Raw genomic sequence first — 23,790 nt, 5'->3', positions numbered from 1 at the left:
AGGTTTTAAGGCTAGCTTTAAAAGTACAGAGAGTGTCTGCCTCCTGAACCTAGACTGGGAGCTGGTTCCACAGGAGAGGAGCTTGATAGCTAAAGGCTCTGTCTCCCATTCTACTTTTGGAAACTCTGGGAACCACAAGTAGACCTGCACTCTGAGAGCGAAGTGCTCTATTGGGATAATATGGTACTATGAGGTTTTTAAGGTATGAAGGAGCTTGATCATGAAGGGATTTGTATGTGAGAAGAAGGATTTTAAATTCTATTTTACAGGGAGCCAATGAAGAGAAGCTAATATGGGAGAAATATGATCTCTCTTGCTTGTTCCTGTGAGGACTCTGGCTGCAGCAATCTGGATTAACTGGAGGCTTTTTATGGAGATACTGGGACATCCTGATAATAATGAGTTACAGTAATCTAGCCTAGAGGTATCAAATGCATGGACTAGTTTTTCTGCCTCATTTTGAGACAGAATGTTCCTAATTTTGGTGAAAGAAGGCCGAAAAGTAACTCAGTAGTGCTGGAGGCCAGGGCTATGCCATCTAAAGTAGCTATAATTTTAGAAAAGCTGTTTCTGAGGTTTTTAGGCCCAAATACAATAACTTCTGTTTTCTCTGAATTTAAAAGAAGAAAGTTACTGGTCATCCAGGTCTTTATGTCAGTTAGACACACTGGTTTGTGTTATGTAGCAGACCTGAAGCAGCAGAATATGTTCACATTCCTGATTGAGGCAGGAGTGATATCCTTTAGACAATGTATGGCTCTAAAACTCTTAGTGACCTATAAATGTAAACAACAGGAAGATGGTACAGGCCCTCGCAAACAAGTACTGCAATTTTAAGACTCCCTTTTTGACAAAGAGCAGGACAATGGCCCTCACAAAAATAACCTGTCTTAACAAACAGATTCCCCCTGCTCACCTCCTGCCATAAATACCTCAAGACTACTCCCTTTTCAGGCAAACTCCTGAAACCTATACAATGACTTGTGAACTGGTCTTCATATCCTGTCCTTATATTCCTGCTTTGATTGCTAAATGTATAAAGTGTGACCAGACTTCTACAGAGCATCATTGTCAGACTACAGTGTGATATAGAAGTGGTGCTATTGTTTATGAGTTATTCCTGCTTGTAGTTAACTTCTATGTAACTAGTTTTATTGATTTTCCTTTAGGTTCTTGATGAACTATTGACTCTGGTTAATTACTTAGTTTGTCATATGTTTAAACTTTGCTGGATGGAAAAAAGAAATTATTGTTCCCATCTTAGAAAAATATTCTTAAAACTTACAAACAGTAAGTTACTCTCTTTTTTGACACATTACCAGTAAGATTTAAACCAATCACTTGCAAGGATGCAGCACTTCCTGGACCAATTACATCGTGCCAACCGCAGTCATGGGACAAACCAGATGGATTTTCCTGCCCAGCGCGGCAAGACACAAGAACATAGTACACAGACAGACAGACACACCTCGAACCCTGAACTCTGAAAGAGAAGAACTCTCTGAGGATAACTCTGAATGAATGAACACTTGGAACTGAACTCTAGGGAACTGAACACCCTGAAGAGAACAGAAATGGACAGAGTTCTAGACAGATTCAGAGAAAGTTAAGAGATGTCCAGACTCTCAAGATCATCTTGCTCTGAGCAGAAAGACTCTCAGAAAGAGAGCTACAGGAGAACCATGAAGTAGAGATTGCTTTACTGCTCATGCAGCAGAGAAGAAACAAAGACATTCTCCCTGCGTGTGGCTGTCCTCCAGCTGACCATCTCACACTCCGAGTTTCTCTTTGTCTATTATACGGACAGTTCCCTGGACTTGCCTCTGTCAGTGGAGCATCTGTCTCACTGCGTTTGTGACACTTTTGCAGTGTGCCTGGCGTCCATGTGCACTACACTAGGAGAGTGTCATTTTCTGTGGCTTTGGTCCAGGGAACATCATTGGAGAACAAGTGGTTTTGGGTGCTTTCCAGGAGTGAGTGTGCTGGGAAGCCTGGGATACATGTGCAGTTCTTCACTCTGTTGTCTGCAGAGGTGTGGTTCCACCCGGGGCTACTGTTTGGGGATCAAAGGCAGTTGTTTATGTTTCTTCATGTATCCCACCTGGTGTTTGGAGTCACTTTGGCCCACTGGTCCTGTGAGCTAAGTGAAAAAAGCCTTCTTTTCTAAAAAAAAAGTCACATCTGAACTGCCACAATTTTCTGTGCCCAGGTGAGTGTAGACCATTTTTTCTTCTCTTCCGTGTTCTAGGAACAGTGACAGAATAGTACCCATAGTGATAGCCCAGAGGACTGCGCTCAGTTCAGATTCTTGGGTTACAGTACGTAACCAATAGTCATGCATTTACCATCAGATATTTCTCAGGTGCTCAGGTGCCTTCACAGTTTGCTTAGTTTTCACAGAAATTGAGTTGTTATGTTTTAAAGGCAGTGTTTTGTAATTTATTTGGTGGTGGTATATTGCAGACATTCTTTAGATTTATCTATTGACCACATACATTTTTTTTGGTTATAGTATATAGTATATAACCTTAAAACCTTGGTGTCCGATATGACATAACATAACTTTCTATGTATCTAAAGGTTCTCTTAGAAAAGACAATAAAATGATTTATGTGTTATAGAATTAAGTGATATTGGATTGCATTTACTATTCATATGCCAACACTACCTGACAATACCAACTCCGACAATGCCAACCTACTACTCCGTCTAGCAAACAATGAAATCACCAAATTAAAGCAAGAAATACGACGCCTCTCTCACAATCTCCAACAGAAAGACTCCATATTGACTAGCTTCAGGGACATTGCCCACGAGCAGTCCAAGAAAATCTCCACACTTACCTTCACTCTCCAGGACACTGCCCCATGGGACCCGTCAACCTGTCCACGACCCTCCTCCTCTTCAACACCATGTCTTCGGTCCTCCTGGACTGAGGTTGCGGTCCGTGGACGGAAAAGACATCACCACGGGTCTCCGCATCCCTCCCTAGACCTCTCCAATCGATTTGCACCTCTGTCCTGTGCCACTCCGGACCTACATACTGTCTCATCCGCTAATCACGTACGTGATACGTGATCGTTCCGCTCCGGTATACCAACAACCCCCGTCACTCGCCTATGACGTTCAGCGCCGTCTCCTGCTCCCGCCGCCCCCGCCATAGTTCAAGTGCTCCTCGCGGAGCCCGTTGCCCCGGCGGAAAACAGTCTCCATCCCGCTCAGCTACTACATCAGTGCGCCGTAGGATCCTTCGCGAGGCCGTGCTCAGGCACACTCATGGGCTCCCTAGCTATGGACCAACCGAACTGCTGCCTCCATCTTCCACCTCAGCACCCAATGTCACTGCCCCGCCTCCCTGCCAGCCAGCACGACGTCACGACTCAAACGGCCAACTACTGGCGTCTTCTCCACGCCCCCTTTTTCCCCCAACCACGTTAATCATCGGAGACTCAATTATAAGGAACGTACACTTTTTCAACGCCACTACTCACTGTCTCCCTGGAGCTACTGCCTCAGACATCTTGGCCATGCTTCCTGGATTACTGCCAACACTTCCGTCTTCCATCATTAGAGTGATTGTTCATATTGGAACATGTGACACGTCACTCTACTGGTCTGAACTAAATAAAAAGGATTTTCTCTCTCTCCTCCACCTCCTAAGCAACTGTGGTAAGACTATTTTCATGTCTGGTCCCATCCCCACGTTTGGAAGAGGCTCTAGCCACTTCAGTAGAATCCTCAGTCTCAACACCTGGCTCAAGTCTGTCTCCCTGTCCTACAATCTCCAATTCATCAACAACTTCAACCTCTTCTGGAACCGGCCTGCCTTCTTTGCAGGAGATGGTCTGCATCCTAACCGCCTGGGCTCTCATATGCTTTCCACCAACATTCAACATGCAGTTCACTGTACCCCACACGCTAACACTGGACAACTTGTCCATTCTATCCCACATGCCTGACTATCTGACTCCATTCTACCAATCCCCTACATCTGGTCATCCTCCCGACCTTGGTCGAGGAAATCACATATACACCTGATCAACCTCTCTGTGCTAACTAACATCCCCAGATACATGGACTCTTCACCTTCCTATAACACTCACTTTGGGCTACTTAACGTTCACTCCCTCTCTCAAAAAGCATCCCTCATCCTTGAAATTATTCTTAAACACAATCTCGACATCCTGTGCTTAACTGAAACCTGGCAGCAGCCCAACAACTTCACTGAACTTAATCAATCTATTTCTCCTGGTTTCTCATATCTCACTCATCCACGCCTCTCGGGACGCGGCGGTGGCCTCGCCATACTGTTCAACCTTAAATACAAAATATCCATCCACCCCACTGTCACTTTCCAGTCCTTTGAAGCTCTCATAGCACGTATTCACGGTCACACACCAACCTTCCTGGCCACCATCTACCGCCCACCTAAACCTAACCCGACCTTCCTGGACGAACTGTCTGACCTTTTAGCCAACCTCATCTCTCTGTCAGCCAACATAATTCTTCTTGGTGATTTTAACATCCACTTCGACAATCCCAACAACACCACAACAAAAGACTTCATTTCCTGTCTGGACAGCTTTGGGCTCCAACAATACATCACCTCCCCAACACATTCTCTAGGCCACACCCTCGACTTAGTCTGCTGCTCTGGCACCACAGCTCAGTCATGTTCTACCCTCGACACCTTCTTCTCCGACCACAAACTAGTCTGCTTTAACTCCAAACTACCTCTCTTCAAAACCCACCTCTCCCGCACCATCACCTTCCGTAACTTAAAGAACATCGACCTCCCCTCCTTCACTGCTGCTCTCAATAACCTTTCATGTACTAATTATACACCGTCCCTCTCCAACATGTTATCCAATTTCAACCGTGAGCTACGTAATCTACTCGACACCTTCGCCCCACTCAAAACTAGATCTGTCTCCTTTTCGCACTCTGCTCCATGGAACACACCCGAACTCCGCCTCCTCAGAACCCAAGCCCGCCGCCTTGAATGTCTCTTCAAAAAAACTGGTTCATCCACCCACAAGGACTTATACCTAAACCATATACTGAAGTACAAGCAAACCATTACTCAAACAAAATCTGACTTCTATGCCTCTCTTATTGCATCCGCCTCTGGCTCCACGCGTTCCCTCTTCTCCACTGTCAAAAATTTATTGGGCCCTCCCGATACTCCTCTCTTCCCCTCACTCTCCACCACCTTGTACAATAACTTCCTGGATTTCTTCTCATCAAAAATCGAAAATATACACCAGCAATTTCCCCCCATCTGTGATACTGCGAACTGTCTCCACTGTACCCTACCCTGTCTATCAGTATCCTCCCTGCTTTCGAGTTTTATCATTCCACCCACCACGGTTATCTCTTCTCTAATCCTCAAATCCAAACCCTCAACCCTGGAAAGTCATTGCTAGTATAGAGGATGGGCCATATTCTGTAAAAACATTCAGTTCAATTTCAATTCAATTTATTTGTATAGTGCCAAATCACAATACAAATAATCTTAAGGCACTTTACAAAAACTAAAAACCCAACAAATCCCTTATGAGCAAGCACTTGGCGACAGTGGAGAGGAAAACCTCCCTTTAACAGAAGAAAAAACCTCCAGCAGAACCAGGCTCAGTTTGGGCGGCCATCTGCCTCGACTGGTTGGGGTGAGTGGATAGAGGAGAGAGAAAAGAACAGCAACAATAAACAACAAAGACACTGCAGGTTGGTAGGGCCAGTAACTGCACATCAGCGATATACAGCTCCAGGACCGGGGACACCTGCAGAAGGTACAGAGAGAGAGAGGGAGAGAGCACAAACGAGGGGAGAGAGAGCACAAAGTTAGTGACATTCAGTGGTAGAATATACATGTGAGGAGGGAGGAGAGGCTGAAAGGGGAAGGGAAGAGAGGGGGTGGGTCAGGGTAGGGGAGCTCAGTGCACCAATGGTCCTTGGGCAGTCTAGGCCTATAGCAGCATAACTAAGAGATGGTTCAGGGTTACCTGAAGCCAGCACTAACTATACGCTTTGTCAAAAACATGGCTTGGCTGGACCACCTCTACGGGAGAGGTGGTCGGGAGAGAACTCTGGGCATAGTATTGTAATAGTAAAGTAAGTAAAGTATCGAACTGAAAGTAATCCGTATGAGAAGCTGGAAATGTTTAGGGAAGATTGTCAGTTTCTTGACATGGTCACACTAGACTTGTGAATGGACATTACAGCATTGCCCTGCCACTGAGGAACAAAGATTTGGAAATGCCCAACAATCGAAAGGTAGTTGAGCAATGTGCTCTGAATTTAAAGCGTAAGTTTTTAAAGAATCAAACATTCCACACACCATTTGTGGAGGGTATTATCGAAAGGGGATATGCTGTGAAAATAGCCAGCAGAGATCTCAACCGGTAGAGATGGTAGAGTTTGGTACTTGCCACATCACAAGGTTTATCACCCTAGGAAGAAAACACTCAGAGAGGTTTTTGATTGTAGAACCTCATATCAGGGCATAACTCAATGAACAGCTGCTACAGGGACCAAATCTCACCAGCACTCTCCTTGGTGTTATCAACAGGTTTAAACAAGAGGAAGTGGCAGTCATGGCCAATGTAGAAGCGATGTTCCACCAAGTGAAGGTACCTGATGAAGACCTTCTCCGGTTCCTCTGGTGGACATCAGGTGACATAGGTCAGGACGTGGTAGAGTACAGGATGGTGGTGCACTTGTTTGGTGCTACCTCGTCCCCAAGCTGTGCCAACTTTGCCCTGCAGAAATGAGCAGAAGACAGCAGAACACAATCTAATGCCCAAGTAGTCGACACAGTGCTCCACAATTTCTCTGTGGACAACTGCTTGAAATCAGTCCCCTCAGAAGAACAAGCAGTGTCATTGCAGTGTGAAGCAGTGTCAGTTTAGTTAAAAGGTATTCTTATAACTTTCTGTTAGTAACATTTTATGTTACTGTCACTTTAAGAGAGTAGGTCTCTTGAGCACACAGACGTGTATCTCTGCTGTTGAGGTATAATTAAGGACTGAGCCACACAGTTTTCGGATCATAGTGCCTTTTGCTGTTTAGGAAAGCAAACATTTTGGACACTCCTGTAATTAAACACGACAAACAGTGGAATAAATATATTTTTGTTTATCTTTTTAAAACAGAGTCCTGTGGAATTTTTTTGATACTCAATTGAAGGTACACGAGTCAAGTTAACGTTGTTCAGAAGCTTCAACTACTACAACATTCTTCAAGAACGATGTGAACAGACAAGTTGGTGTTAACTATCTTATCAGATAGCCATAAATTCCTGAACCAAAGCCATGAACTCTGGACGTCGTAGAAAGAAAGTAATTTCCGCCATAAATTGTATGATCAAACTGTACAGCTCAGCTTAGTTATGACTACGCCATATTTTTGTTGTTTTTACAAACGAACCAAAGACATATGGTGGCAATGGTGGATGGCTAGCCATAGCACCCGGGAGCAAATTGCACTAGGGTCTCAGAGAAGGCTGTATTGGAGACCTGCAGTGGACCAGTCTGCATCCTCAGAGGAAGAGGGCCCAGTGAGCAGTGCCCCTACCACATCCAGCAGGGCTGGGGAAGAGCTAGTTGGATTAATGCAGGATTTTCTGATCAGTGAGCAGAAGAGGGAGGAGGGCCTGCTGAGCTATGTAGCCTGAGGGTCTCGCTGCATCACAACCAGCCTGCAACAGGTCCAGAACCAGCCAGAGGGACCCTGAGCATTCAGACAGCAAGCAGTCCCCTCCTGGGGCTGCCAACACAAACCCTAAGGCGGACCTTCTGCACAGAGAAACGCCAGAGGAGGACACCGCAGGAATGGAGACTCTGCACTACAGAATCCAAGATCCCACCTTACCAAGTAGGTGAGGACATTGAGAACTATTTAATTTGGTTCGAACGCATCACTAAGACATAAAGTTGGCCAGAGTCTGAATGGGCACCTAATGCTGTCTGGAAAGGCTTTAGAGGCATACACTGCAATTTCCTGAGAAGGAAAAACACTGCTGTACATACTTGAAATTGCTTACCAAGTTTGACATTTCGCCAGAGACATACTGCCAGCAGTTCCAAGCCACTACAGTGCCAACCGTGGACATACCATTATCTCAAAGGCCTCTACAGATGGTGGGTCCCACCAGAGCAACTGTCCAAGGAACAGATTGGGGAGCTCATCATTCTGGAACATCTTCTGTGTGTCTTACCACTGGACATAAGGACCTGGGTGAGGGAGCACGAGCTGGATAATGGGTTGACCGTGGCGAAACCGGCCCCTGCAGTATGACATCAGGGATCTACACACCTCACCAGCTCAGCACAATGGTCCATTCAACAACCTGTACAGCCACGACAGACCAAGGGGGAATCCTGCCAGGATACTGCCAGCTCCACATCAACCCCATCAGCACCCGGTAGCCCTTAGTTTATTATTTCCAGCAGTCAGGAGATAAGGCTTCTGTGTGTCCAATATGGAAAGCTAAATTTACTGGGGCATGTTAGGCATCCCAACATGAGGATGAACTACAAGGGAAGGAACTAAAAAAAAGGACTGAATAACTGGTGACTGAACGGGCAGCAGGTGAAAGCACTTCTTGACAGTGGAAGCTGTACTTTTCTAATCAAGAAAAGCCAGTACTAACTATACTACCAAGACGAATACTGTCTGCATTCATGGGGACAGTCATGCGTATCCAAAAGCAGAAGTCAATTTGGAGATCGAGGGACAACCTTACCTCCTGACAGTTGCTGTAGTGGACAATTTCCCAAAGGACATGGTTCTTGGGACTGATTTCCCATTACTCATTGACCTGCTGCAAGAAGCAGAAAGTGACAGTGGATACAACAAGGAATGGATGAAGTGACAGTTGTCAGGCAATGTTGCCTGTCCTGTGGTTACCTGGGCTCAGGGTAAGGCTGGTGTCCAACCTCTGTCAGATTTCAATGATAGTCTGTATGAGAGAGGAACAAAAAGGCCCTGGAAAACCAGACGCCAAAGGCGTCTTGAACGACAGTTATCACAGTTTGAATGTAACACCGAAGGGTTGAACAGGGTGTGGGAAGTACCGGGTAATATTGCTGAGTTGAGAATGTATCTTTGATATGCTTGTTTGATAAAGTGGTAGATACTATGATAAAGTGGTAGATACTATGTGTCCTACCCTGTTGGGAAAAGAGCAGTTCGTTGTCGAAAACAATATTTTGTATGCCTGTAATGACAGTCTCAAACGCCTAATTATTCCCACCAGTTAGAAACAGATGGTAATGCACTTAGCAAATACCAGTCTGTGGGCAGACGTACTGATGGCCCCAGATAGGGATGGGTATCTTTAAGATTTAAACAATACTACTACTCTTATCGATACTGCTTATCAATATAGTATTTTAACGATGCTCTTATTGATACTTTTAGAGGGAAAAAAAACTGCTTTATTTTGGAACATCTGGCACATTTTTATGGAACATTTATGCAATAACTTGTTGACAAATATATTACTTGATAAATTAGCTCACTCTGCCATCCTTGAGCTTGAGTTGATGTGTCTGTTGTTGCCGTGATTGTGGGCTTTGTAATGTGTGAACAGCAGCCCCACCTCTCTGTCCTTCGCTCACAGACACAGCAGGCAGATAGTCAGGGTGAAGTGTCGAGAGAGGTGTCTCGTTTTCTGTGCAAATAGCAAACATATATTACACGTAGATGGATATTTGACCTGCGACAGACTGGTGACCTGTCCAGGGTGTACCCCTGCCTTCCACCCGAGAGAGAGCTGGGATAGGCTCCAGCAGATCCCCGTGACCCTGAACAAGGAAAAAGCGGGTATAGAAGATGGATGGATGGATGGATATTTGACCACGTGGGCTAAATGTGCACATTTAATGTCACTCCTTCAATACCGATAACAGCCCCGCTAAGGCTGGAGCTTATCGATATTGCGGTCTTCCAAAATTTAGCCCTGGGACACTATTTAATACCGGGTCTCGGTGCCTATCCCTACATCTAGGTCCTAAGTCACTAACAGGCGGAGGCGGTCCAGGTGCGGACCCAAAGGCTGCCCCATACGGACCCGCACCTACAGCCAAAAGAGAAGGTTATGTTTTAAAACCTAATGGGGCGCTTTTATTTCCACTGGGTTTTGTAGACTTTACAGTACTGGAAATGCACAGACCAATTGCATGCGAGTTGAGCCATCCCACGTGATACCACTCAGCCAATCAAGTCTGTGCATTCCAGGCGGTAAACATTACGACTCTACAGTGTAAACAGGGCTAGAGGCAAGTTACACATGAAAAGACGGTACAAAGAAAAAGAAAAAAGGCGATACATGTAGAAAACAAAGGGAGAGAGGCGAGTGAGGTGGAGAAAGGTAGAGAAAAATAAGGAACAAATGGCGTCCTCCAAAAAAAGAAAAATGGACTGCAAAAATAGAGCATTTAATCCGGAATGGACAGACTCATTTCTGTTCATACTTCCCACTGGGAACACTAAACCAGTGTGTCTCATATGTTCAGTAACCGTGGCACTTATTAAAAGTGCCAATGTGAAATGCCATTATGAGACACAACATAAAGATTATGAATTCATTTGATTTGACAGTCAGGTATTGATTACATGCAGATGTTGATAAAACTACTAGGCTACTTAAATATATATCACACTAACTAGACATTATGATCTTCCGGACCTTTGCTTCAAGAAATTTTCTCTAACTGGACCTCTTTAAATTTTAGTCTAGTGATTTAGGTCATCACAAAACATTCCTACGCATCACCTCATGATTTTTCTGGTCTGGCATGAATGACTTCTGTTTTCTCCGAGATTAAAAGTAAAAAGTTACTGGTTACTGGTCATCCAGGCCTTTATGTCAGTTAGACAGGCTTGAAGTCTGGTTAACTGGTTTGTGTTAACAGGTTTAATAGATAGATATAACTGAGTGTCATCCGCATAGCAGTGGTAATTAATAGAGTGCTTCCTAATGATATATCCTAAAGGAAGCATGTACAGGGTGAACAGAATCGGTCCTAGCACAGAACCTTGTGGAACTCCATAACTAACTTTTGTTCGTGTGGAAGGTTCATCATGGACATGAACAAACTGGAATCTGTCCGATAAATAGGATTGGAACCACTTTAACGCTGTTCCTCTGATACCAATCACATGCTCCAGTCTCTGTAATAAGATGTTGTGGTCAATGGTGTCGAATGCTGCACTAAGGTCTAGGAGGACAAGTATCGAAACAAGTCCATTATCTGAGGCTAAGAGAAGATCGTTGGTAACTTTCAACAGTGCTGTTTCTGTACTATGATGTGCTCTAAATCCTGATTGGAAATCTTCAAATAGTTCATTCCTGTGTAAGTGGTCTGATAGCTGCTTAACAACAGCTTTTTCTAGGATTTTAGAAATAAATGGCAGGTTGGATATTGGTCTATAATTAGCCAAGACTCCTGGATCAAGACTAGGCTTTTTGAGTAAAGGTTTGATTACTGCAGTCTTAAAGGCCTGTGGTACGTAGCCTGATACTAGAGATAAATTTACCAAGTCCAATAAAGATGAGTTCATTAATGGCAGGATGTCTTTAAGCAGTCTAGTCGGGATGGGGTCCAAGAGACACGTTGATGATTTCGATGAAGCAACTACTGATGTAAATTCAGAGAGATCTATAGGAGAGAAGCAGTCTAAACATAACTGAGGTCCTACAGATGATTCAAGAGCTACTGTAGTAAAAGATTCATTTATTGCAGGTATAGGAAGCATCTGCTGAATTTTATCTCTAATAGTTGTGATTTTATTTGTAAAGAAACTCATAAATTCATCACTGCTGAGAGGGCTCAACGGAGCTGTGACTTTTTGTCAGCCTGGCTACAGTGCTGAAAAGAAACCTGGGATTGTTCTTATTTTCCTCTATTAGTGATGAATAGTATGCAGTTCTGGCTTTATGGAGAGCTTTTTTATATGTTAGTAGACTGTTTTTCCAGGCTAGAAAAATTTCCTCTAAGTTTGTGGAACGCCACTTCCTTTCCAGCCTTCGTGATGCCTGCTTTAAGGTACGAACATGTAAATTATACCATGGGGCTAGTCTTCTCTGATTCACTAACTTCTTTTTCAGAGGGGCTACAGAATCAAGCGTTTCACGCAGTGAGGTTACAGCGCTGTCAACAACATGATCAATTTGGTAGGGAGTAGGATTAAGGCAGCTGCCCTCCACTATGTTTATACTTGGCATAGATGCAAATAAAGATGGAATCATTTTCTTAAATTTATTAACAGCGTTGTCGGATAAACATCTGCTGTAGTGGAATTTTCTTCCAGACGCTGCATGATCCATCATTTTAAATTCGAAAGTTATTAAAGAATGATCTGACAAAACAGGATTTGGGGGAAAAATTATTAGATGTTCAATTTCGATGCCATAGGTCAGAACAAGATCAAGGGTGTGATTAAAACAGTGGGTGGGTTTATTAACGTTTTGAATGAAACCAATTGAATCTAATATAGAATTAAATGCAATGCTGAGGCTGTTATTTTCAACATCTACATGAATGTTAAAATCTCCCACTATAATGACTTTATCTGATCTAAGCACTAAATCAGACAGGAAGTCAGGGAATTCAGTTAAAAACTCTGAGTAAGGAACAGGTGGACGGTACAAAATGACAAGTAGAACTGGTTTTTGTGTTTTCCAGTTTGTATGTGAGAGACTAAGAGTGAGGCTCTCAAATGAGTTATAACTGTTCTGAGGATGAAAGTTTAATAATAAGTTTGACTGGAAGATTGCAGCTACTCCTCCACCTCGACCTGTGCTTCGAGGAACATGATAATTTTTATGACTGAGGGGGGTTGATTCATTCAGACTGACATATTCATCCTGCTGTAACCAGGTTTCAGTAAGATAAAGTAGGTCAATTTGGTGATCAGTTATCAAATCATTTACTAACAGAGATTTAGAAGAAAGGGACCTAATATTTAATAATCCACATTTGACAGTTCTGTTTTTCTGTTCAATAAGAGGAGTGGTCTTAATTTTTATTAAGTTTTTATGAATAACTCCTCTTCTGTTAACTTCTGATTTATTTGATTTATATGTTCGAGGGGCAGACACAGTCTCTATGTTGTTTGAAGGGGGCGGCGGCTCTAAGGAAACTGCAGAGAAGCGTTTTAGACTGAGTCTCTGCATCCCGGTCCCCACCCTGGATTGTCAGGCTTTAGGTCGGCTAATAAACTCGGCCAAATTCCTAGAGATGAGAGCTGCACCATTCAAAGTGGGATGGATGCCATCTCTCGCTATCAGACCGGGTTTTCCCCAGAAAGTGGCCCAATTGTCTATGAAGCCCACATCGTTTGCTGGACACCACCTAGACAGCCAGCGACGGAACGACGACATGCGGCTAAACATGTCATCGCTGGTCAGATTGGGGAGGGGTCCAGAGAAAACTACGGAGTCCGACATTAATTTAGCAAAGTTACACACCGACTCAACATTAATTTTAGTGACCTCCGATTGGCGTAATCGGGTGTCATTGCTGCCGACGTGAATAACAATCTTCCCATATTTACGATTAGCCTTAGCCAGCAGCTTCAGATTTGACTCGATGTCGCCCGCTCTGGCCCCAGGAATACATTTGACTATGGTCGCTGGTGTCTCTAGCTTCACGTTCCTGACTATGGAATCGCCAATTATCAGAGTCGGTTTCTCAGCGGGTGTGTCGCTGAGCGGGGAAAATCTATTAGAAACATGAACAGGCAGGTGATGAGTCGTGGGCTTCTGCTTAGGAGTATGTTTCCTTCGGACCGTCACCCAGGCTAATTCTCCGGGCTGCTCCGGAGCTGCCCTTGGACCGCTAACAGACCCTGAGCTCGGTGGCTCCACACCAGCTAACGGGGCTAGGCTAGCTGGCTTTTGTTCGAAGGTGCGGAGCCGCGCTTCCAAATCAGTGATCCTCGCCTCCAAGGCTAACAGAACCTTACACTTAATACAGGTATCATTATCGCTAAAGGAGGCAGAGGAATAGCTAAACATGTGGCACACCGAGCAGGAGAGAGAGAGAGAGGGAGAGGCCATGTTAGCAAGCTAACTAGCTAGCTAAGCTAACCGGTAGGCCAACGAGCGCTAAGTCAGGAAATAGCAACAAACACCGGTCAAAACAGAAAGGTACCCGACCAGCACCGGAATGCAGCAGCCAGTGAACCGTTCAAAGTCTAGCCGGTTCCCAGGTGTGCCAAACCACAGCTAGTCTGCCGCCAGTCTGCAGACGAACCACACAACACACACAACACGACACGCCTGCAAGACAAAAGTGATTCGCTTACCCGGATGTTCAGCTACTCACCTCGTACCTTAGAATGTAATGTCCTCCTCAAATGGCAAAATTCTGTGCCAGGGACCGTACATCATCACCAGGCGTATTGGGGCCTGTCAGCTAAAGTCTGAACCAACACATTCTTTTGCTCCAGGTGTTCCAGGCTCAGGTGCAGTGTAGTGGCTATTGCATCTTCAGTGAAGCAGTTTGAATGGCAAAACAAACTGAAGCAGGTCAGTTGAGGGCAAGATGAAAGTGAGGTGATTCTTGACTAGTCTTTCTGAAAACTTCATTACTAAGGAGGTTAATGTTACTGGGCGGTTGTTAAGCCAGGTGACAGGATTTTTTTGACACAGGGATGATGGCTGTGTTACAGGATGATACAGCATAGGTGTTAAACATGTATGTGAAGACGTGTAAATCTGTCCTTTTAATACTTGACCCAGTATACACCATACCCATAGGACCCATATTCTTCCGAGGATTAATTTTTCTCCCGATTTTGAGGACGTCAGCTCAGTCAAAGCTCAGCGTCTGCTCATCATTGTGTGGGATGGCTTTCACTGCTGGTGTGTTTCTGAGTGCATCAAACTGTCCAAAGTAGTTATTGAGGAAGTCAGCCAGTATTGTTATCACAGGACAGGGAAATGTTTTTATAATTTGTGACAGATCAAATTCCCTGGTGGTCTCTCTGGTCCCAAATGTGCTTCTGAATTTTTTAACGGTGGGGTCTTTTAGCAAATCTGACTGCTTTGTTGAGATTGGCTTGAGCAGACCTGAGGGCAGCTGCAGCTCCAGATTCGAAAGCAAACTTTCTTGCTTTCAGCCGAACTGGAACCTCAGCAGTCATCCAGGATTTCTCATTCTGTTCTGTGAGGTCTTTTGTGACACAGAAGTCTTCCATGCATTTATAGATGTAGCCAGATACAGTGTCAGCATCCATCATGAGCAACAGGGGCACCGCCACTGATCTTCCTCAATTGTCAATTTAAAAAAAGAGTGAAAATTTCATGAGTTAGAAGATTTCTGCTGCCATCTCCTCAGGCAAAATTTCTACAAAGAATGAATGAATGAATTTAGTAATTAAAGGAAGGTTGTTGGTTTGTAGTTGCTAATCACAGATATCACAATCTGAAGTTCTAAAATTCAACACATTAAGAAAATGCACAAGATAGTAGAGATCCATGAGTCACTGGAGCATTTATGTTGATGCACTAACCCTCTTCTCACTCTGCATTATTCCTGCAGGACTATACCATCACTATGTATTTCCAGCAATCTTGGAGAGACAAGCGTCTCTCATACACAGGCATTCCTCTTAACCTCACCCTGGACAACCGAGTTGCAGACCAGTTGTGGGTCCCAGACACCTACTTCATTAATGACAAAAAGTCCTTTGTTCACGGTGTGACAGTGAAGAACCGAATGATCAGACTGCACCCAGATGGAACTGTGCTTTATGGTCTCAGGTGAGAGCTGTTACCACTCTTCACTTAGCCATTCATAGTTATTAGTTTGCAACATCTGTTAGGTGAGGGAAAGTCATTGCTGATAGGTAACAACAGGAGCAGTTGCACTAATGCTATTATATATAATGTTAATGGGAACCTCAGATACAGTAGATAATCCAGGCCCCTGGTAGGGGTTGCTAGAGCCATTTAGTAGTGCAAAATGGTGATCTACTTGATTATTTTCCATGGGCTTGTTTTCCAGATTTCTTTCTGACACTGACTGAATTGTTTCCCAGTGCTACCATAAAAACAGTACATTCTTCTTTGCAATATTCAGTACAGCCTCAATAACACCCCTTAATATGTCGATGAGCTCCATTAACCAGAAATATCGCACACTTAAATGCAAACAAAATGTCCTGCTTCAACCACAAATTGGTGTTTTGGAATTTTGTGAACCACCAGCACTAATACAAGCCAGAGAAGCTAATGTCTCTGAGAGACATACTATTCTTGACATGAAGTTCCAAGATAACCCAAAAATACATGCTGAACATACATTGTCATAAATATGTTGTATGGTGTAACAGACAGTGACAGAGGCGGACCAAGACATTTTATCAGCTGATTTTTTGAACCTTCATACTTAAGCTGCAGACTGTAAACAAACTGCTTCTTGGAGCAGTGTGAATCAGAGCATAATCAGCATAAGCAAAAAAAAAAAACAGTAACCTGTCCCTCCAAAGTCCACAGATTAGATTTTTTACACTTTAACCATTTCAAACCTATCATGGAACAAGTCCACCAGAGCATATCTTTACATTTTTACAGGGTTTTTCGTGAAATAGCAAAATACAGACTGACCACCAGAGTGCCAGTGCGAGTGCATGCGAGAGAAGTCTTTACCGCAGAAAAACTACAATTCCCGGGAAAAGACGTCACTTCCTGTTGTCGCCGGTGGTGACCACATGATTTACCACTCTGGTGACCGCATGGTAGTTTATGCTCACAATGTGATCATGTGTATTCCTACGTAGGAAGTGCTGTGACCAGACTGACATTTCAAGCTTTTTATAAATATATTTCTCATGTCTTTGAGGCAAGTATTCGCTGAGATTCAGGTTGTTTTATTTATGTGTCTGTGAAGAGAAATGGCAGAGACAGAAAAGTCCGAGAGCGCACCGTGTCGGCTTTCTTTATTTAAAAAAAGCACAACGTTTTGTTGTTATTATGATGGTATACCACTAAAACAGCTCACGTAATGCTCAATGGTTCGGTGTTTACTTTACTTTAACAAGTGAAAAGAACAACGATAAAGGTGCTAGTGATTATTTACAAATGAAAACCACCAACAAAGCTAGCGCGACAATACGTGAGACAAACAAATGGGAACAAAAACAAACTAACACTCAACAGTTAACCCTCTGGGGTCTGAGGGCGTTTTGGGGGCCTGGACAATTTTTGACATGTCCTGACATTTGGGCTTTTTTCAGTGTCTTTTAAACATATTAATGTCTAAAGTCTGATCTAAAGTCGGCTTTCTTTATTTAAAAAAAACGCAACGTTTTGTTGTTATTATGATGGTATAGCCTACCACTAAAACTAGACCCTTTACAGATTTGAATGATATATTTCTTTTATCTGTACGATCAGAATTGACGGAGTAATTTAAGTTTGTTTCGGCCTTATCAGAAAAAGATGCGTCAAAACGCGCCGGCGCATGCGTCGACCCCAGAGGGTTAAACATGCAGTTGTTCAGCCCTTAATCAAAAAACACAACCTGGATCCGAATGTACCATCCAATTACAGGCCAATACCCATTCCTTTTTTATCCAAACCCTGGAAAAAGTGGTCTCTTTTCAGTTGCAGTCTCACCTGAATTGTAATGATATCTGTGAAAAATTCCGGTCAGGTTTTAGAAGCCATCATAGCACTGAAACAGCGCTCGTACGAGTTTTTAATCATATTTTCTTAACAGCCAGACACTGGCAACTCTGCTGCCCAACTGCTTTTAGACATGTATGTGGCCTTTGACAGTCGACCACAAAACGTTGTCTCAAGTAGAAATGTCCATGGGCGTGCATCTACTATTGTCCAATTCTGACCGCCCACGTCTGCTGGCTGCATCCACTTTGTCCTGCTGATTTTAAGGGGTTGTAAGAGCCAATTTAATATGTTAATAATTTATATAATTATTGTTTCTTAGAAGGTTGATTTGCATATAGTAACTTAAAGTGTAATTTTGTAACTTTCTTTGAGAGGCAACATTGGTATTTCCTATGTATAAGTTATTTCTTATGTTTTCTGATGTATAATTTGGGTTCTGTCTCTAACAGCCGCGCACAGGTTGTGACTCAAGGTTTAAGAGGTGGGGGCAGAGAAATTAGGGAGAAATTGTTTTCTTACTGTCTTGCTGTCTTTATGGATAAACCTTGTGTTTAAGTGTTTAAGGAAATACAAGTAAATAGTTTAACAAGTGTAAGAGGACTTTTTTTGTTAATTTTATGTTCTGATTGAGAAAGAACCCAATTTTCCTGCCACTGTATTACCAGCTAACCCTCTGGGGTCGACGCACGAGCCGGCGCATTTTGACGCATCTTTTCCTTATAAGGCCGAAACAAACTTAAATTACTCCGTCAATTCTGATTGTACAGATAAAAGAAATATATCATTCAAATCTGTAAAGGGTCTATTTTTAGTGGTATACCATCATAATAACAACAAAATGTTGTGCTTTTTTTAAATAAAGAAAGCCGACAGGGTGCGCTCTCGGACTTTTCTGTCTCTGCCATTTCTCTTCACAGACGCGTAAATAAAACAACCAGAATCTCAGCGAATACTTGGCTCATAAAAATAAGAATTATATGGCTAGAAAGCTTGAAATGTTTTCTTTTAAGTGAAACAATTCAAGTCAAAAACAAATCATCACTTTTGATTTAATCCGTATGAATGTAAGGAGAAGTCAGTTTTTTCCTGTCTCACCTCATTACAGGTAATGCGGTCCCGCCTTGTACACTGTCCACTGTTCACATGTAAATAATCTCAGGTGAACCAGGTAAATATGTGCACACCCCCGAGAAATGACATAAAAAATATCAAACTTCGTCATAGAATTTACTCACTTTTTCTACACGTTTGGATGATGGCGCGTCATGGACGTGATGAAGCGCTTCTTATATTCCACACAGAGAGACAAATAGTTTAGTTTGTCCTCAGAGTATAAACACTGATTTAACTCAAATGAGGATCATTTGGCTCCTCATTGTTTTGTATTGTGCTGCACTAATCCCCTCCCATCTACATTGACTGAAAGGCTCATTATGCGCGTCTTTGTCTGGTCGTTGAGTGCGTCTTGTCTTCTCAGGTAAATCACATGACTATTCATCCTCAGACACACCCTCTTGCATATGGCCTTTCTGGACAAAAAGTGTCTTAGAAAATTTAAGTTCATTCAGGGTATTGTTTACTGTGAATGTGTGAACAAGATGACATTCACAGCACTCTGAAGTAAACACTTTAGCCTACAATATGCTGGTCTCCAAAGTCTTGTGAACCAATGTTCTGTTTGTGTTTTATGGTCTTATTTCAGTGAGTAAAAAATTGTAGTTTTTCACTAACCATGCATAAACACTTTTTTCTCAAAAACACAATCATGTATAAACTTGCTGCTCACATATTATTGTAGCCAATTTTGTGCTGATTACAGTGTTATCAGACTTTAGACATTAATATGATTAAAAGACACTGAAAAAAGCACAAATGTCAGGACATGTCAAAATTTGTCCAGGCCCCCAAAACCCCCTCAGACCCCAGAGGGTTAACGTGGACTTGTTCAACATTCCTGCTTCCCCAATTTCTTTTTCCAATTTTTCCTTTTCTTCTCTAACCTCCTCTTGTTTTTTCCACAAGGTATTTTTCAGCGGCACTCTCATGGATGGGGAGAGTCCTTTCTCCTTCATTACTTCTTGTACCAATACTCTCATGTCTTGCATGAGATGGATAATCTGATCACTTACCGGTTTCCATCTCTTCGTTCCGGGACCCCACCCATTATCATTTATTTCCCCGTCAAATTCTCCGTCCATTTTTACTTACCTCCTTGAATTTTTCCTGTAAATGAAACTGTCAGGTTTACGCTACACTGACATGGTTCTTTTCCCTGAAGGCAATGAAACACACGACAACTTTATACCGAGTATATGCCTGCAAGTGAAAAAGGCCTCAGTTGCAGACGGAGAGAAGAGACTTTCTTCTCTCCCCCATGCGACCTTGACTGTCCTTCGCCTCCTTTCACTGAGCAGTCTTTTATTTTTATAGTGAGGAACAAACAAGGCACATGATGCGTGGGTGCAGTTAGAAGTTTCAGCTCATCATTTACACAGGTCAAAAGGTTATGTGGTTTATCTGGTAAGATAGACACCTGCTAAAACATCTTACACAAACATGGTATTGTCTTCAAATCATGTTACACAATGACAACAATTGTACTTTTGACCTCATGACCCCAACAGAAACCTTTTCTCAATACAAAACAACTTTCCCTATACCACACAAGCCATTCAGTTTGTATGGAGTACACCCGAGCAACTGGCCCAATTGAACACTACTTCTCTCGCAACTTCCTGATCAGCTGCTTAGTTAACACCGCATGGTATCCACAGCTCAACAGGGGCGGCTTTTCGTGTTCAAGACACTTGTGTGGTTTCAGACATACAAACAAAACATAAAAATTCACAACACTATATCATTTCAAATCTTCACTCAATTTGGATAAATGCCCAAACGCAAGGACTTCGGGGTCCTGAATTCCCCGGGATCCAGCCGTCCCAGCTAAAACAGCCTTCGTCAAGTACTGTGGGGGTTGCCAAACCAAGGACTTCTACCAGTAGACTAACCTGGTAAGGCCTCTAACCTCTACCTTTCACCGGATACGCTGATCCGGTGGGGACTTCAACCGTTTTCTTTAGGGACTCTAACCCTTTTCTTTATAGGGACTCTAACCCTTTTCCTTAATCACTTATGTGCACATTTACTACTGTTTGCTCATGCAATAATTTAGGAACAGGTCAACTCACCCACTGAAATTCTTAATTTAATGTTTCAGCCAATATGCAGAATTCAATGAAACAGGTTTCTGCTTACCTTTCTATGGCCGGCCAGAATTTTCAGTGGAGTGCATCTGATCTGTCTTTTGATGTCCAATCGCAGATCTCCTCAAATCCCGGACGAGCCCCCAATTGTTGGGACAAGAACTTCACCTGTGTCCCCCCGAGTTGGTTTATTTGAAGAGATCAGTCAGTAGCCTATTGAAGATTCGATACTTTTATTGTCTCCACAAAACAGATTACATGAGCAAATATAGTCAGATATATCTGGAGTTCTGTGACACTATTTCTAATGCATGTAGCCACAGAACTGAAAACAAGGAAACACACAGTGGTTATATAGTCTGATTACGCCCTTCTCAACTGTAACTCTTCCTGCTCAGCTCGTTCCCATATATGGCTTTTACATCAGCGTATGCTCAATAATATTTCACCTGCTATATATGGTCTCTACACCAGTATATGCTTAGTAATATTTCACTTCCCATATATGGTCTTTACACCAGTGATTACAATAATTCAATCTTTTATCTTTGACCTACACGTTGATACAGGAAGTTTGTTCAACATCGTGCAATGTCAAAATGACACTGCTGAGATTTACATAAAACAGCAGTCTTTGTCTGCTCTCCTGCCTATGGATATTCCAGTCTTTAATGGAGACCCGCCTGAATTCGCATTCTTTATTCGAGCCTTTGAACACGGAGTAGAGAATAAGACAACAAACAACAAAGACAGATTATACTTTTTAGAGCAGTTTACCACAAGGCAACCAAAGGTACTAGTACGCAGTTGTCAACACATACCTTCTGAAAAAGGCTAAGAGACTACTCTACCAACATTTTGGCAATGAGTACACAATCGCCACTGCCTATACAGAAATGGCGCTGAACTGGCCAGCTTTAAAGCCTGAAGATAATAAAGCCTTAATAGATTTTTCTCTTTTCCTTACTGGTTTTCACAACACTGTTGACAGTGTGGAATATGTTGAAGAGATGGACAACCCAAGCAACATGTGTGCGATTCTAAGCTTCCTTTCAAACTGAGGGAATTTTGTAGACAAACAGGCAAAGATTGTTTCGCATCCACTGTTTGGTAATATACGAGATTAAAAAAAATGGCAACAGACAATTCCAAATTCAAACCAAACAAATCAAGCTACTTACAAATGAAAGAAAAGAAAAACACATTTGTAACCAGTGTGAGCCTGTGCCAGAACTCAAAAAACAGAGTAAAGGAAAAGGATGGAGCGAAAGCAATCGATGGAACCCTCTGCTTATGTTGTAATAAGGACCATGGTGTGGTAGTGAGGTGTGATTACAGCAAGGCTGCAGGGGAAGTGGTTCCTTTGATATATAAAGAAGGAGGAGAAAGAGACAAAAGGGGAGCGGGATCCAACCACGAGAGCTGGAGAACAGGAGTATTGACAAAATTAATAATAAAGCTTAAAATCTTCACCAACGGTGTCCGTGTGGTTACATGGGGCTTCACGACAGGAACCTGCAGGTAGCTAGGAGGGTTACACATGGATTGGACGTTTGCAACATTTTGAAGCATATGCCACACAAAGAAAAACTTTCTGAAATCCAAGGGCTTATGCTTGTTACCAGGTCACACGAGTAAAGGATGTATGTATGAAGCATCCAACCATCATTCATCTCCCAGAAAAGAAGCCAGTACTTTCGGAATCTCAGGATGGATAAAGCTCTACAACTGTTACAGAGTCATATACCGTACCAACCTGTGGCTGTACAGTAATTTAGTGTGCTTGTTAGCCATTGTACCAGTCAGAGTTAAGTCAAAAAGGAGCAATTATGAGGTTATGACCTACGCCTTCTTAGACCCAGGAAGTTCTGCAACATTTTCCGCAGAACAGTTAGGAACAGGAATTAAAGCTAATTGGTAGGAAAACAAACATCCTGTTGTGTATTATGGGACAAGAAAGGTCTGTTGGTACAGGTTTTCACCGAACTGGAAATAAGTGAACTGAATGGGAACAATTTTGTGGATCTTCCTCAGGTGTTCTCAAGGAGGTTCCAGTTAAAAGAGAAAACATTCCACAACAGAAAGATGTTAAGAAATGAAAGTACCTTGATCAGGTTCATCTTCCTCAGATTGATGCAGGTATTGGCTTGCCAATAGGAACAAATGTACCAAAGATTCTCAAACCTTGAAAAGTCATCAACAGTAAGGGAAATGGACCTTATGCTGTCAAGATCACCCTGGGCTGGATTGTAAATGGACCTTTGGAGAGAGAGCATCCCAGTTAACAGAGACGCGGGATGGTCACAGGTGATGGCAAACAGGAGTTCAGTGGTAAGCTTGGAGAACCTAATTAAACAGGAAATGAGTTATGATTTTCCTGAGTGTAAGCAAGCTGAAAAATTGGAAATGTCCATAGAGGTCAGGAAGTTTATGGAGTCAGTATCACAGTCCATAAAGCTTGTTGATCAACATTACTGCATATTACTCCCTCCAGGAAATAAACGACACCGTAGATATCACTGATGGATTTAAATTTTACTTCTTGCACTTGTTGCACTTCACGGTCAAATCCACCGTCAAACTATACAAATGAACAAAATACACATAAGTTCACATTCGTTTGACATAAACAGACTGTAAACTGAATATACATATACACAACAAAAGAAAGATAAACAAACAATATACCTCGCTGTCTGCACATAACCAAGAGGGAATAAGTTCACTTGGCAAAGAACCCCAAATTCTTAGAAATAGTTGATTCTTCACTTGCCGTGACTTTACTTCACTTGAGCACCTCTCTAACTTTTTACACCGGTTTCACGTGATTCTTAACAGCAGCATCACAAACAGGTCCGTGTGCAACAAAGCACAGCGGAACGTAATAATAGTTCCTACTGGTGATAATACAAACAATATACTCGACAGAAGAACCAAATAAACAAT

General features: G+C 42.7%; 1 protein-coding gene across 2 annotated transcripts in view; it reads left to right on the top strand.

Moving 5' to 3' along the window:
- Positions 1 to 23,790, top strand: part of gabrb1 (gamma-aminobutyric acid type A receptor subunit beta1) — a 95,658-nt gene that overhangs the window by 17,465 nt on the left and 54,403 nt on the right. For both annotated transcript variants that reach the window (XM_026300937.1, XM_026300929.1), the window contains exon 3: positions 15,552 to 15,772. In XM_026300937.1, the coding sequence (XP_026156722.1) occupies positions 15,552 to 15,772 (221 nt within the window). The remainder of the gene's footprint in view (positions 1 to 15,551; positions 15,773 to 23,790) is intronic.

The sequence above is a fragment of the Mastacembelus armatus genome, chromosome 22 (genome assembly GCF_900324485.2).
Source record: "Mastacembelus armatus chromosome 22, fMasArm1.2, whole genome shotgun sequence".
Classification (NCBI taxonomy): domain Eukaryota; kingdom Metazoa; phylum Chordata; class Actinopteri; order Synbranchiformes; family Mastacembelidae; genus Mastacembelus; species Mastacembelus armatus.
Note: the sequence above shows the minus strand (reverse complement) of the source record. Positions and strands in the feature narration are given on the sequence as shown.